General features: G+C 37.7%; 1 protein-coding gene across 1 annotated transcript in view; it reads left to right on the forward strand.

Annotated features, from left to right (window-relative positions):
• TAF4B (TATA-box binding protein associated factor 4b) overlaps positions 1–16,420 on the forward strand; it is a 79,520-nt gene that overhangs the window by 16,807 nt on the left and 46,293 nt on the right. The window contains exons 7-9 of the mRNA XM_075214409.1: positions 144–395; positions 4,417–4,549; positions 6,045–6,141. Coding sequence (XP_075070510.1) covers positions 144–395; positions 4,417–4,549; positions 6,045–6,141 — 482 coding nt within the window. The remainder of the gene's footprint in view (positions 1–143; positions 396–4,416; positions 4,550–6,044; positions 6,142–16,420) is intronic.

Raw genomic sequence — 16,420 nt, forward strand, 5'->3', positions numbered from 1 at the left:
AGAAATAGAGAAAAGTTATATACAGCAGTTTAAGCAACTGAGCATTAATATTTATTTTTTCTAATGTAGAAAGAAAGAATTTGATGCATAAGAACCAAACAATACAGTAGTAAAATATGCTTATTGTTCTTTACACTCCACAGAAGAGTCTGCCTTCACTGCGCCGTCTGATGCCAAATTCTCAGGAATTTATTTTACAGTGCGGTCAACAGAACCCTACACCGCCTGTAACTGCCACAAACTCACTCTCTTTTGTGAAGATCACACCAACCACTTCCATACAGACTGCACAATCTGTTGGATCTATGGCACTTGGCAGTGTCAAAGTCCAACATATTAGCCCTGTTCTGCCCCAGTCACTCAACACATTGAAACCTGTGAACATAAAGCAGATGGTAAGAGAATTTGTTTTACTCTCCTAGTATATTTGTTTTGCTCAGGATAAAAACAAAGATTTCAATGTATATTTTGATACTATAAAAATGTGGAACAATTTGAGATACCCTACGCATAATACATGCTTCATACAGGACTGTATATTTCTTTAGTCTGATATGATATAAATAGGATGCCCTATGCCATAATAGATTACCACTCTTTCTCGTCACTCTTCCATGTTAGCCTTTACTATTTATTGTTTAGCTAGAGACAGGTCAAACAAAATCTCCCCCTCAGAGACCGTATATAAACCAGCTCATCATCTTCCTCCACCCTTTTTCTGTCTCTAGCTAGACAGTTTATCTTTTTTCTTATTTGCTGAGCTTACCTGGCTCCTCACTCCAGCAGTGCACCACTTGTGGGGTAAGCTGAAGTCAGGTCAGCAACCTGAGAACAGCTGTACTGCTTCCTCCAGGAGCAGCGTGGGTAAAATATAACATATTTGAGAATCGTGCCTTAGGCTACTGGAGGGGTTTCCGTGCTCCACATCATCACTGGGCACCAGGAAAGGGCTTGGAACTGCTATAAAGATGCGTTTCCTGTCCAAATGGAGAGCACTGTGTTATTGCTTCTAACAATTCAAGGAGTCAGCAAAATGGAGTCTAAGTCCAATCCCAATTAGCTGAAGAACACCCACTCCAGGTAAGCCCCTAAGTTAGGGGTGTTTCTATATGTACATATGCAAGGCATTTTAGTTAGCAATAATGTATCCATTCTCAGTACTCTTGTAGAGTAAGAAGAAAGACAAAGGATTTGTGCAACATATAATATAACATTTATGACAGAATCTGAAGGAGAGTTTTGTACAATTCTGAAATCCAAGGGAAAGATCAGCGTCCTGAGTAATATATGGATCTTTGGATTTCATTGATAAAATAATAATTTGTCACTAAAGAAGATTTGTATACATTACAGGGAGGTAAAAGAACCAGATCTCTGACAAGTATAGATATGGAAGATAGATACTCTCAGCCAGGGTGGGATTCTCCAGGAATATTGGAACATTCTTCTGGTGAACTAAAGAAACCCCTAGATTGTTAAATCTGGATAATGTGGAGAATTTGCTTAAATATACAATGAAATGGATGACTTTCTAAGTGTGTCTTCTAGTGGCAGTGACTGCTGCCAGGAGGTTTGGGGGGTTACAAGTGCTATGGCACAAAGATCCTTTCTTAAATATCTATTCATATAGAGTGGGTTTTAGAGCCATTCCTGCTGTTCTACCAAAAGTAGCATCTACATTCCACATTAATCAAAAAGTAGTGCTACCAGGGCCGGATTAAGGGAATGGAGGCCCCTGGGCTAAGGGGGCCTCCATTCCCCGTGAGGACCCCCCCCTCATGATCCGAGCTGCCCCCCCGGTGAGCCGAGCCTCCCCCAAGGCACTTACCTCCTTTTTCTGGCATTGCAGTCCTTCTCCTCAGTAAAAAGCGTACAGCGCGCCGGGGATCTTGTGAGAGTGAGACTCACAACATCTCCTCAGTAAGGAGACTACAGCGCGCCGGGGAAGGACCGCAGTGAAAGTGCTCAGCAGCATTGATCACGCCGGGGGCGCCCCCGCCCCCGACCGATCAATACTTCTGTTGAGCACTTTCAAGGGCCCCCTGGATGCCCGAGGCCCCTGGGCTGTAGCCCAGTTAGCCCTAGGGTTAATCCGGCCCTGAGTGCTACCAGCCATTGCTGTTTTCATGTTTAGAGGACATGAGTTCAGAAAAATACTGTTTGTAATACCTGCAGACCATCAGATAGAATATGCTCCCCAACAAGCTATGTCCAACTGGATCAGAGAAATACATTCATAGAAGAGCAGTGGGCAGCAAGCACCTGAAGAACTGAAAGCTCGTTCAACATGAGCAGTAGCTACATCTTGAGCAAAGAATGCTCAGCCAACTGCCACCCCCTTCATATTGCTTGGGTACATCCCATAGTAAAGGCTAGGCTATTTCCTTCCAGGTTGTATCCTGTGTTTTTATAAGTTTCAGAAGACGTGGAGGAAGGAGAGGCTTATAGAAGGGGCGTTGTTGTTCAACCTTTCTCTAAACGCAGGTAGCTTCAAAATAAATATGATCCCAGTAATGTGTTGTATATAAATTAAAGGCCATAGACTTTCCTGTGAGTTAGTGAGGTTCAGATGCTGCAATAAGTATTTTAAATTATACTTTCTTTTAATAATTAAATGTTAATTATTGTATACCTTTAATCTGATTTTCTATTTTCCTGTTATATGTTTGTGTGTGTGTATGTATATATGTGTATGTGTATATGTATGTATATATATATATATATATATATATATATATATATATATATATATATATATATATATATATATGAGGGTTTTGATCTTTTTTTATTTAAAAAAAATAAATTGGAAATAAGTAACCTTCAGATTTTCTCACGCTATCAAGTTATGGCTTCTCAGACTGAGTTCAAAGTTCATTTTGAAGCTCTGCAGAATGTTGTGATTGGGTTTTTCTTGTTGTGCTCATCATACCTGTGTTTTGAAAAAAAACTTGTCTTTCAAGGGTAATGGTATTTGGTGTTTTTGTGTTTAGGAGTAAAAGGTAATGTTTGCCATAATGTTTTTTACAGTTCATTTTCTAGTATTTCCCATTTTCATTTGTGATAATTGGTTTAATTTTGTGTCAAATCAGGCAAGGTCTTATTTTATTTGCGCACTGGTAGGAGATCTCTTATCTGGGAGCCACAAAGTTCTGAAAGGGAAAAAAATAACTAAATACGGCTTCTGGTTGATTCTTATGCATATAGGCCTAAACACTAAACAAATACTCCTGTAGTCACTGTGAGGAGCACAATGTAATAAGAATAATGCCAGGGCAATTTGGAGAGAGCCTGAGTTATTATCTGATGTATGTTTTTGGGTATGCTGCCCCAAATTACAGAACAACTCCTTACTCAGAAAACCAAAGCATTCCTTATAATTGATCCCATGCCTGTACTTTTGAAGCGCAAACCGGAGAGTAATTGTAATAATCTTCTCTCATCTGTTTCTTAGTGCAGATTGGAAGTTAATATTGATGGTGCCCTGACCACTAGTAGGCAATACAGACTGACGAGTGATAGTGCCCTGACCACTGGTAGGCAATACAGACTGACGAGTGATAGTGCCCTGACCACTAGTAGGCAATACAGACTGACGAGTGATAGTGCCCTGACCACTAGTAGGCAATACAGACTGACGAGAGATAGTGCCCTGACCAGTGGTGCAGATTGGAAAGTTTAAGAAACACTGATCTAGCCCACAATAATGAGGTAGATTCTGCCATTTTTTTTTTTTTAGTAGTCTAAAAAGTAAAAGCTACCATTGAATTGGCTGCTATGAGTTACAACATATTTTTCCTTTGTACCATTTAAAAAAAAAAAAAACAGGTTTTAATGTCCTTCACTATGGAAATAGTGAGACAATACGTTAAAAAACAATTGCTTTGTGCACAACATTTTTATTGGGGTTTTACCCCACTATTCATTTTATATGATAATCTTCCTCTATTTAGTGCTGCATAATTGTAAGTATAATTTAGTTTTTGTAATACTTTCACAGAGCCCTCTTTGATATTAAAAGAACATTTACATAACGCTTGATGTCTGTGATCTAATTCCATATGAAATAAAACTGCACAGAAAATCTCGCCAATTTTATTTCATGACATTTGAGTAAACTGCATTAATGATGAATTGTGAAACCTACATGACTTGCGGTCTGATAGGCCTGTGTGTCTTAAGGGATTAAGGCCATCTGGACAAGTTTATGTTGTTAGATATTACTGTAAACAACTGGTGAGATTTCTTATTGTCATATCCAGACAAAAGTATGCTTGAGGTTTCACGAGTGTGATGTGTGTAAACTGAGGGCTAGACACAGATGCCTCATAGCAGTTTTGGTTGATTGAGCATGTTGATGGACTGTTTGAAATGAGGACCTGTTTATGCCTTCTAACGTTCATATTGCCATTGCAGGTAGTTCAGCAGCCAACCGGTGGGATTGTGAAGCATGTGACCACACTGCCCCTCAACGCACTTAATCTTAAAAAGCCTGGAGAAAAGGAAATCCCTCTGAATACACTTATCCAAGCAGGGCACCTGCCACCAGGTATATTTTCCCATTAAATTGTAGTGTGTCTGCAGATTCTGGGATAATTAAACAATAAATCTAACTTCAATTTTTAAAGAAAATGATGAGAATTATCATTTCATTGTTATCATCAGGTAATATTGGCCACTTCTGACCTTCAATCCGTTCACCCTGCAATAAACAGAGCATAGATTCCCCTTATAATAGGGATAACTGATTCCTATTGTAAATGTATTATCAATACACACCGAGGCACTGTGTATACCCTAGGAGCCATTGACCCTTAAACAGAGTAGAGCTGGGACGTGGGCACTAACAACTATGTGTAGAAGATCTGCAGGGCACGTTTTTATCCATTATTAAGGGGTTTTTGTATACCACATTACTAGAAAAGTTCTGCTATAACTTCATGCAATGTGAACCTTTCTTTGCATTAGCTTTTATATGGTTCTTGAGAGATCTTTCATCCAGAGTAGTTGAGAATATGAATTATATATATTTTGAACATGCATGACTGTAGTATGCATGCATTGGAGTGTATCTGACATCGATACATATTAGGTATAAGAAGTATCTACCCACCATGCTGCAGAACGGGAACAAAACATTATGTAAAATGTAACACTGTTTGACTTGGCAAGACATTGATGGTGTAGACTGAAAACAAAGTATAAGGTAAACTTATATTGGGTATACATAGGAATGCATACCTTCCTTAGATGGATGGATATAGATGTAAATCCTGTAAGCACAGCAGAAAACAGTGTGTGTGTGTATATATATATATATATATAATGTCGTCATTCACATATGCTTAATTACAGTATTCACTTTCTTCATTCTTGTAGTTGAAAAATGTAGCTTAGGTTTAAAGCTAATTGGGAAATAGTTTGTGTGTATATAACTGCAGGAGAGTACATCTCAGACATGATTTTGAGAATGGTATCTCTTTTGCTAGTTTATTAAATTATCGGTTATGTATATGTTTGTGGGCTAAATACTAATAATAATGCTGTGTTATACAGTAGCTTGTATGGATTTTGTCAGATGATGGGGGCCGCAAGAAATTCCTGAACCACCCCCAGTTTGACAGCTACGCTCTCCACCAAGCTGGTTATACTTTGTGATCGTCCAGAGTTTTGAAGTGTGCAGGAATAACGCAATCTGAAGCCTATCAGATCATCAGAATGATCACAGCAGCACAACTTCCTAAAAAAGTCTGTACTGATGTTGTGGGAGGCCGTGATCTCTTTGTCTTTACTTGTTGTCCACCAACAGTATAGGGTACTGAGTCTCCTGTCAAACTGATGTGGTAAATACCTCTATATGAAACACAGTTCATACATCCAACTTTTTTGTAATTTACTGAGGTTTATTACCCTTTAACATTATAGGTGATGAGGAAAGAAAGATATGAGAAAGGACAGTGAAACTATTTGATCCTATTTTAATGCACCATCATTTAAAATCATATTCTATTAATTGATCTTGTCTATTTTTTTTTCTTTTCAAGCATCCGTTCTGAAACAAATCACCTTGCCGGGAAATAAAGTTTTCTCTCTGAAAGTGTCTCCATTTCCCATAAAAGAGACTAGCACAGCATGCTTCAGGTAATACAGACAGAAATAACTTGCATTGGGGTTATAAAAGGAGCAAATAAAAGTGTCTGATTGCAAAAGAATACACAGTTAATATAGCAATTATGAGCAATGGTCTGTTACAATGCAAGGGCTAATCTGTAAGTCACTGTATGACAACACATTGTGACTGATTGATAAAGATGCACATGCATCCATGGTTGGTAAATGATATTTATGTACTAATGTGCATGATGTTACTATTTTGTAGGGAAGTTATTTATGTTAAACATAGGTAAATAAACTAATGAAGGACTTTTTGTAGTCGGTACTAGTGAGCAGTCAGGGTCATAAACACTGGTGGTTTTTAAAATTAGTTTTACATGTATTTTAAATGTTTAAATGGATTCTTTCTGGTATTACCATACCCATTGGTGTTTTACTTGTATTGTGGTACTGTTTTTCAGAGCTCTACTTGTTCCATTTGTAGCATTTACTACATGTAAATACATTGGAAAGTGTACAGTGATCTCTAAAACGCTAGTACAAAACCCATATCACATGCATATCAATCCCGTAAATGATTTCAAGCAAATCATTCATGAAGATATGTATCTTTTGTAAACAAATGTCAATTCCCAAGATAAGGAAGCGTAGCTTGCTTACTAAAGCTGGGTACACACTACACGGTTTTCGTCCAATAATCGGCTCAATCAGCCGACATACGACCGCTGGTTCAAAAGTCGGGTCAGTGTGTGCAGTGACACGATGGTCGAAAATCTGCCCAAATGGACGATTATCGTCTCATTTGGTTGGTCGTACCGTTTAATATTTTCGTTCCAATCTCGTTTCCGCTGTGTAGTGTGTATAAACTTCCGACCGATCCACAACAGTGAGTACGAAATTACAGTCATTGCTCACGACAACATGGCTGTAAAAAGTCGCTAAAGGGACGTCCGCTCTTCCCTTTATCGTCCTAAACAAGGCTAGTGTGTATGCAGTCCATGGACCGAGCGATCGGAACATCAATCGCATGTATAATCGCTCGGCATAAAGAGTTGGTCGAAATTTCTGTAGTGTGTACCTAGCTTAAACCACAGCATGACTGTTAATCATGAACAAATCAGTTTAATAGTGCCAGGGTTAAAAGAAAAACTATGCTGTGCCAGCGTATTGTAATTGTAGAGTTAGATTTGCAGTCAATTATATTTTACCTTTAACTTCCCATATCTCTGAGTATGCCCAGTGAATCTGAATAATGAACTGTAAGTTCGAAGTTCATAGTGCTACCAGGGGCATCACTAGGGATAAAAGGGCCCCAAACATTCTGAAAGGGCCCCATCCCCTCCTTACCTCCACACACAACACGAGTGGTGTATGCTGCCTGCTATGTGTAGGAAAGCTGTATAAAATAGCAGTTTCCTAGGCTAATTTACATGGGTGCGGAAAGCTCCCATGTGCCGTTCGCTTTACGGCCCTAAATCTTATGGGCCCTTTGTGTCTCTTTGCCCTGTAACTGCCACATGGGGCTGCTTATGAATATTGTTACACCACTGAGCTCAAATGTAAAGTATAATTGGTGGAGTAGAACACATTTTGCAATTATAATATAGAGAATCTGCCAGGTATACATATGGAGAGATGCCTCTTTTCTAACACCTAACACAACTGAATTGATTGTGGAAAAACTAACTGTACAGTGTCTCCTATTATGAGTTGATCATCAGCCCTATAAAAAAGACTTTAATGTTTAGCATAAAAGTGAGCTTTTGAACAGACCATAGACATATTTTTATAGGAAGCAGATGAATTAATGGAGTTTTGTCTGGAAACTCTCAGAATGACAACTGCTTACAACATATTTATCTTTAACTTCATTCCACAGAGTTTGCCCCCACTAACCAACTCTTGATTGGTGAAAGTGAATTTATTACAGTGGTCAGCTGGTCAACTAGTACAGATGTAGCTAGTTTGTATTCATCCCCACTTTATTTTAGATTTTAGTCTAAGGGGAAACATGTTTGGGGTTTCCTACACTAAGTGTGTTTCTCTCACAAAGTTTTGGGAAATGCACAGTTAAACAAACACTGGACAACATCTGAATACATCCAGAAATAAGCTACATCTAATGCAATCTGACTCGTCACTTCTTTAACTGCACTGGACAGGGCAACTTGGTATTTTGTTTTGTTTTTATTTGCCTCAGTTTCTTACCCTTTATTCTTAAATTCCTATGTTTGAAAAGTTGCTTTTCTTATTTTGCTTTCATGACATTATCTTTAGAACTATATCATCTTTCACTTTTACTGCAACACATCCAAATTGCACTACCCCATTTGCCTCTAGTTAATACTCGTGAACTTTTTTCCTATTTAGATTCACGAACTAGAACATCCTCACCCAGTCGGCAGAAAATGAAATACTTACAATCATCTTTCCTTTCTTTCTCTCTCTCTCACCCAGTTTCTATAAGCTGGTGATGTACCACCTTATCCAGGTCCCCTAACCCACATCCTCCATAAACGTATATTAGAACATAACCGAAATCCAGCAAACCTCAAGCACATCACCTGTCTTCCCTCTCTTCCAAAGTCCTTTTAAATGTTTCCTGTGGAATGCATGCTTTGTTTGTAACAAACTTAACTCCATACATGCCCTCTTCCTCTCAAACAAGCTAAGTCATCTGGCAATAACAGAAATGTGGCTTACACAGTCAGACACTGCCTCACATACAGCCCTTTCACTTGGTGGCCTCTATTTCACCCACACCATAAGACCTGGAGGCAGACAAGGAGGTGGGCTTGGACTACTTTTTTCCCCACATTGCACATTCATAGTTTTGCCAAATGTCCCATCACTCATATTTACATCTGTTGAAGTATATGCTTTTCGGATTTATAACCCATTCTCTATGCATGTTCCTCTGATCTATCGCCCCCCCTGAACCACACTAACAATTTCTTGATCATTTCTCTGCATTGCTCCTTCATTTCTTATCTTTCAACATCCCCACCATCATCATGGGTGATTTGAACATCCCCATTGGTAATCCACATTTCACTTGTGCTTACAAACTGCTCTCTCTAACTTCCTCCCTCAGCTTATCCCAGTGGACTGAATCCTCCACTCATAGAGGTGGCCACTGTTTTGATCTTGTTTTAACTAGACCAGTATTTCCCAAACCCAGTACTCGGGGATCCCTAGCAGTGCAGGTTTTCCATATCTCTCTGCTGGAGCACAGGTGTATTCATTACTGACTGACACATATTTTTAAAGATCCACAGGTACTAATTATTTTAATTGTTACTTGGAAAACATGCTCTGTTAGCAGTTCTTGGGGACTGGGTTTAGAAAATACTGATCTAGACAATGCTCAGTTTTTTTATTTCCTTAACACTTAAAGAAAGTTCTGATTTCCAAATGCAAATATGATCCAATTTGATGCTCTAAGAAGATCTGCTTTTTTCAGACGTGCAATAACAATCATCCAACTGACACGGACGCGTTTTGTCTGCTCTGGGCTGACTTTCTCAAAGATCCTTTGAGAACTTTAACCTCTCTGCTGTCTAACTCTACCATGTCCCCTCATACCCACAGAAATCTTAACATTATTAATTTTTCAATAGATTTCCACTTCTCTCCCAAGTTTCTATATTCTTCTCCCCTGATATGGCATTACCTTATTTTCACCAAATCCTAACATCAGGGCTTGTTCAAGTAGCTCCAGCGATTCTTCATATTCCATGTCGACTTTGATGTCAGCCGTCACACACTAAAGTAACATGAAATCTTCAAAATCTTTCTTGCAAAGCATAACGTCACTAGTGTAAAGCTTGTAGCTCTAATGATTTCCTCACATATACTGCTATCTACCACTCCTATTGAAATGCTCCGGACACTGCTAAACAAACATACTACCAATCTCTCAGCTCTGCTCAGGCTTCTAACCCCAAAAACCTTTTTAACACATTCAAATCAATTGTCAACCCTCTCACCCTAAACTTCTCTTTTCTCAAACCACCCAACTTCAAACCCGTCTTCTATCAGTGCCCATGATCTTGCTTATTACTTCAAGGGCAAGATTGGTAAGATCAGACTTTGATCCCACAAATAAAAAATAAGTATCTACTCTCTTTTTATCTTTCTACTCTACCACCTGTCCTCCTGATCCTATACCCTCATCAACATTGTTGTGTGACTGGATCTAATAGTCCACTAGCACTTTTACCTTTGCAAACTGGCTGGACCAATATGCAATTTGTAGCACTTAACCTCATGTATCAAACTCCCATTGTTCCATAGATTGTTAGCATGCGGGCAGGGTCCTTTTACCTCTGTATGTCTGTATTAACCAGCATTGTTTTATTACTGTATTTGTTTTCAGTTGTAAAGCACTGCAGAATTTGCTGGCATGAATAAATGATGATGATAGTGTTGAGGTGATCAGATATTTATGTTTTGTTTATTTTACATCGTAACTTTGTGTACTGTTGGTCTAATCTAATACTAGGTTGGTTACGAGAAATTTGTTTTGTGTTGGTTTGACCCTGTTCCTTTGCCATTTGAGGAGCTGGTGGCTGTTGTATGTGGATGACTACCTTTTACCGTACTTTACTGCACAGGCTTAGAACTCATTTTTCACAGTGGTTTGAGGAGTTCTGCTTATTGTTCGTAGCCTACAGCTTATCAAGGAGCTAGAGATTCTTGGTCTTCTGTAGTATATATTGCACCTGCAGTCGGTCCTGCATATAACAAACCATTAACGGGGTTTGTGTGTTGTATTTAATAAAGTTGTAGACATTATAGATTGTGTGTAATGTTCTACAAATGGTGTTATCGCTTATCTTCACGTGATGGTCTTTAAAGTGTCTGCGATAAAACATTGTTTCAAGGATTTGTGCCCTTGTGGTAAATAACATCACACATGTACTTAATGTTTCCTGTCCGATATGAAATGCTTACAACATAATAATGATTTGCATGACCAATAATATATGAAGCTTCAGTGTGTGATAATGTGTGAGTTACCATAAAGAGAATTAGCTTAAAGTATATATTTAAATTCCATTTATATTCTTCCCCACAATCACTCTAACTGCAAAATTACACATACAAGTATTGCAGATACCAATAACTCCCAATGTGATCTGCACTTTTTTTTAATAATCTAATCCAAAAATGTTTCTTTGGAATGTTGTAGAGCTCCTCTTTCTAAGTTATGTATTTTGGGGGATAAATATGTGCATTCAGTTGTAGGCATCTTGCTTTGTTTGTGAGAGCTCCCTGGAAGACACAGTAATTTGTAGCACTATAGCCCTGCTATTATCATTAGTATTTTTGTATATATGTGTTCAGTAGATTTATGAAACTTTGGTTACACACCTGTAGCGTGCAGAAATATTACTCAACTGTAGAGTACTGTACAACCTGTTTCTGGAGACAAATGGGACTAGGTTGTTCACTACATTTATACAGCAATAGATATGACTGTGATATAGAAACACCTGGGGGTATATTTACTAAACTGCGGGTTTAAAAAAAGTAGAGATGTTGCCTATAGCAACCAATCAGATTCTAGCTGTCATTTTAGTGAGTGCACTAAATAAATGAAAGCTAGAATCTGATTGGTTGCTATAGGCAACACCTACATTTTTTCAAACCCGCAGTTTAGTAAATATAGCCCTTGGTGTGTTCCAATACTGCAGTCACTATACTTGAAAATAGATGATTGAAGCAGCTTAAAACTGTTCTAACAATTGAACGCAAATCTGATGTCCTCCTGTTGAAGTTTTTTTTGTTAAACTCCTCTATAATCTAGAAGTAGAGAATGGGTGTTAGCACAACATGATCAGCACGGTGGGGTAGTGGTTAGCACTTCTGCCTCACAGCACTGGGATCATGAGTTCAATTCCCGACCATGGCCTTATCTGTGTGGAGTTTGTATGTTCTCCCTGTGTTTGCGTGGGTTTCTTCCAGGTGCTCCGGTTTCCTCCCATACTCCAAAAGCCATACTGGTAGGCAGTTGAAGTTGGCTGCGATCAAAATTGACCCTAGTCTCTGTGTGTCTGTCTGTGTGTCTGTGTATATTAGGGAATTTAGACTATAAGCTCCAATGGGGCAGGCAGGGACTGATGTGAATGAGTTCTCTGTACAGTGCTGCGGAATCACTGGCGCTATATAAATAAATGATGATCATAAAGAATGCCAATTAACATTGGACATTCAATCTCCTGACTGTACTCTAGAAATAATCTGTATTTGGGTACTATATGGCAAGTTATGGTGTTTTATTTTCTATTACTGTTCCTTGCAATCCTCTACCTGTTGCTGAAGAAGTTGTGTACATGGTCATGCAAGGGATAATATGGTCTTCTCTCTTATATTTATTTGACTTGGTTATCTGCAAGTCTTTGTTTTCTAATGCTATTTTTTCTCTGGTTGTGACTGTTCTTTCTGGTGGAAATATTGTATACAGATACCTTAAATAATTTATTTTTTTTCTTATCATGTACCCTTTAAATTAGTAAATGTCTACCAATTATCATCTAATCCTAATATCAGTACATTTACCCATTATCCTTAAATGTGTGTATTTATACCAAGTAACACTGCTGTATTTGTATACATTATTTCATTCCTAATTCATTGAACTGTAATTTAGAGTTAAATTTAACGGGCTGGAGTTCCTCTTGAATGTGCCTGCGGTATCCTTGGCTTTCCATAGACGACAGGTTGAAAAATCTTGTTGTAGACCCTATGAGATGAATATAGCCATGGAGGACAAGTACTAATGACGGTGTTCATTGTAAACAGTTTCTACTGCAAAGTATTCAGCATATGTTTATTTGAACTTCTGTTAATCAGGTGTAAACTGCAGTATTCATTTGTTTTAAAGGGCAAAGCAGGCAGTTGAAGGAATCAATACATCTACTTCTGTGTATAAGAGCAGGAAAAAACTTTATTGAACAAGAATTCTTAACTCCGTTTTACTTGTTAGGTGTAAAAGATGAGCAATAGTCTACTGTGATCATCAGTATGTGGAGGAAATTGCTATCGTCTTTCTAAAACTCCAATCTATATCTTTATTATAGTTGTGAAAATAGAGCAATATAGATTTTTTTTACCTTGCCTTTTGATTTAGTGACGTTTCCTTAATTTGCTGGAACACTAGGGGGTGCCAGAGATTCATTTTATTATCCAACACATGACTGGGCAGCTCATTCATTTTTATATCCCCATCAGGGTGGCTTCAATTAGGTGTAGTACCTAATTTAACAGTGGTTCCTGAGGGGGTTGAAGCATTGGAACATTAAAATAAGACAATAATACCTACATCTTATTAGACTAATTTAAATTCAAGATCCACGTTTGGGGAATATGTTCTTTCTTCCCGTATCCAGAGGTGTTTTATGGTACAAATATGCTATAAAATATGATTACAGATTTTTTTGTTTTTCAATAGCCATATGTAAGCAGCTGACAAAATCATTGCTTGTTTGTAGCAGTACTTTTTGATTTTCTTAACAAAATAGCCAGAGTTGAATAAGTTAATATTAAGTAAGAAATATTGAAAGTTACTGCACACGCCAAACATTTACTATGTTTAGGGTACTCTGTCATGTTGCTAAGAAAGGGGGCACAGTGCCTAATATAACCTTTACATGATTTGATTTTATCAGAATAAAGGTCAGTTCTAAGATCCCACAGTAGTACTTTTAAAGTTGTAAATGCTACATTTGAATGAACTTATTTCTGGTCTGCATATGTTATTGTTATTACTATAGCTTGTTAATTTTGTAAATGTGCATTGTTACACTTTTCGCTATTAAAATAAAGATACAAGTCATCAACAAGAAAAGAGAAACTTACCCATATCAAATTCCTGACTTGACTTTCAGTCTAGAGAAACTTCATAAGAAACACTTCGTACTAAGTGTTGGCGTTAAAAATAAAATAAAAAAATAAATAACTTTGCTAGTACTGTTCTTTGGTATGCAAACATACATAACAGCATCAGGAGATTACAAGGACATATTAGTAGCTCTTTGACTTCCCAAGATTATTGTTCCTGATTATGTGAGTTTAAGCAACACTGGAAACAGATTTATTTTATATTATTCCCAAACTTCAGTGCAAATACACATATCAATTACAGATGATCATATGAGAACATTGCCTGCAGTATCACTAATGGAAAATAGTTGGGGTTCCTGGAGTCTGATATAAAGGCCTACTCTAATAATTTGGAAATCTTTTTTGTATCTAGAGAAGAACTCCGAGCTCTGTGTCTAAAGACAAAGCAGGAGTAATGGGGAGGTAGAGTCTTTTATCTATATTTATCAACAAAGAAACAATATACCATTGATTCTTTTATTTTTGAGCTTTTAATTTCACTCATAGAACAAATTGTTTGGCTTTGATTTGCCAAGTTTTTGTTTTCGCATATAATTAATTTTGTTCAAATTAATCTTCTTTTTAAGTGATTTATTTCATTAAAATATTTCATATATCCAGATGGAAGGATTGTTGGGAATATAGTGTATATTAAAAATGGTACAAACCTCATTACAATAAAATAAATCTTGTTTGGAAAAAAAAAAGTAATTGTACAAAGATCTAATTATGCCAGAAGAAGAGTAAGTATTGCAGAAACCAATCCGTCCCAATGCGATTTGCTCTTTTTAATATAACCTTTCTACTTCTTGATATTGTTGTAATGATCAGAAAATTAAAAATAAACGTGTTTCTTTTCAGAACAAAGCAAAGTTAATTGAGTCACAAGGCAAGACAGTATGCAAAGAACAAAAACAGAATAGAACATAACAGATATTTGCTGTGCATGGCAGGAAAACATGGAAATAAATCTCTAAATGCAAAGTCTATAAGACAGCAGAGAAGAGGATCTTCCAGAGACAATCAGAAGTCGCAAGGCAGGCAATGTATAAAACCATGATATCCGACAGCAGGGGATACACTAGATTGGGCATGGGTCAGGATAAAACTGAGAAGCAGCAAACACTTGCAGGAAAAACACAATAATCTAACAGGGAGAGTCCTCTTAGCTGAATTAAATTGTGCTCTTGACTGCAGGTCAGCTGCAAAGGTACTGTAACCCATGAGATGGAATCTGTCCGAAAATTAACACCATAGTGATTCCTTTAATAGAGGGGGAGATTGCAAGGAAGATCACTGCATCATGACGGTGTACCCCTCAACAAGGTAACTTCATGCACCTTAAATAAACCCCACCCCGGTGGTAGTCACTAGTGCTAACACAATAAACTCAACAGCAATTACAGCGACAGTAAAAAGCCGAATGCTGTAATTTCGAGCTGGAGTCAATTCCGACTTACTGAAAAACTGAATGAGAAGAATTCCAGCATTAGGAGATAGTATCGGTGACATTCAAGTCACTTTCAATCACGACTCTTACATTTATATTATTAAGGGGGTAATGTGAGGACCCAGCGGGTGTGTAATGTGTTTTAGGAAGGGTTGTACAGTAGAAAACCGCTGGGTCCTCACATTGCCCCCCTTAATAGTATAAATGTAAGAGTCGCAATTGAAAGTGACATGAATGTCAACCTCCTTACTCTGAGTAGATGACTGGTTCACATTAAGCAAAATTCCCTTCTACCCAAGTCCTCTCATGACTTGCATGCAGTGGGAGAAGTAGAAGTTCCTAAGGGAACCAGAAAAACCCTCCAGAATAACCCACTGATGGGAGCCAGTAGAAGGCTTGCCCACAATTTTTCGGTTTTGCAAGCAAATAGCCCAGGTGTGCAATTTCTTTGTTATAATATTATGCCTAAACCTTCTATTACGTTTTCAATCTTCATCTTCCCACAATATGTTTGAAAGAGGACTCAGATGGACTTTTCTTTATGTTAGATTATATGCATCAATTTAAACAGTTGCAATGCATATTTAACAGCATTCAACGAGCATAAACCAAGGAGGAGTGTTTCACATTCTCCACATTGGTAACCCTCACCAACTCTCTGCATATGCAATCCCATTCCCTTTCAACTACTATAGCCTCTTCAGTTCATTCATTAAACCATTTATTCAGCTGCTAAATTCCTCCCATCAGATATTTTTTTTTTCTTTCTCATTTCTTTTCTTTTTTTAAACCATAAATATTTATTGAGATTTTGACGAATTAAAAGGGTACAGGAAAAAAAACAAGAGGGAAAGTCTTGATCCTCCAATAATTTTTGTTTTGCCCATCATATAGTCAGGTTGGTGTGCGGTTTTACTGTAATGGAGGGGCCATTGTTAGACTTTTTTTTCAACCATATTGGATTGAATC

The sequence above is a fragment of the Mixophyes fleayi genome, chromosome 5 (genome assembly GCF_038048845.1).
Source record: "Mixophyes fleayi isolate aMixFle1 chromosome 5, aMixFle1.hap1, whole genome shotgun sequence".
Lineage (NCBI taxonomy): Eukaryota > Metazoa > Chordata > Amphibia > Anura > Limnodynastidae > Mixophyes > Mixophyes fleayi.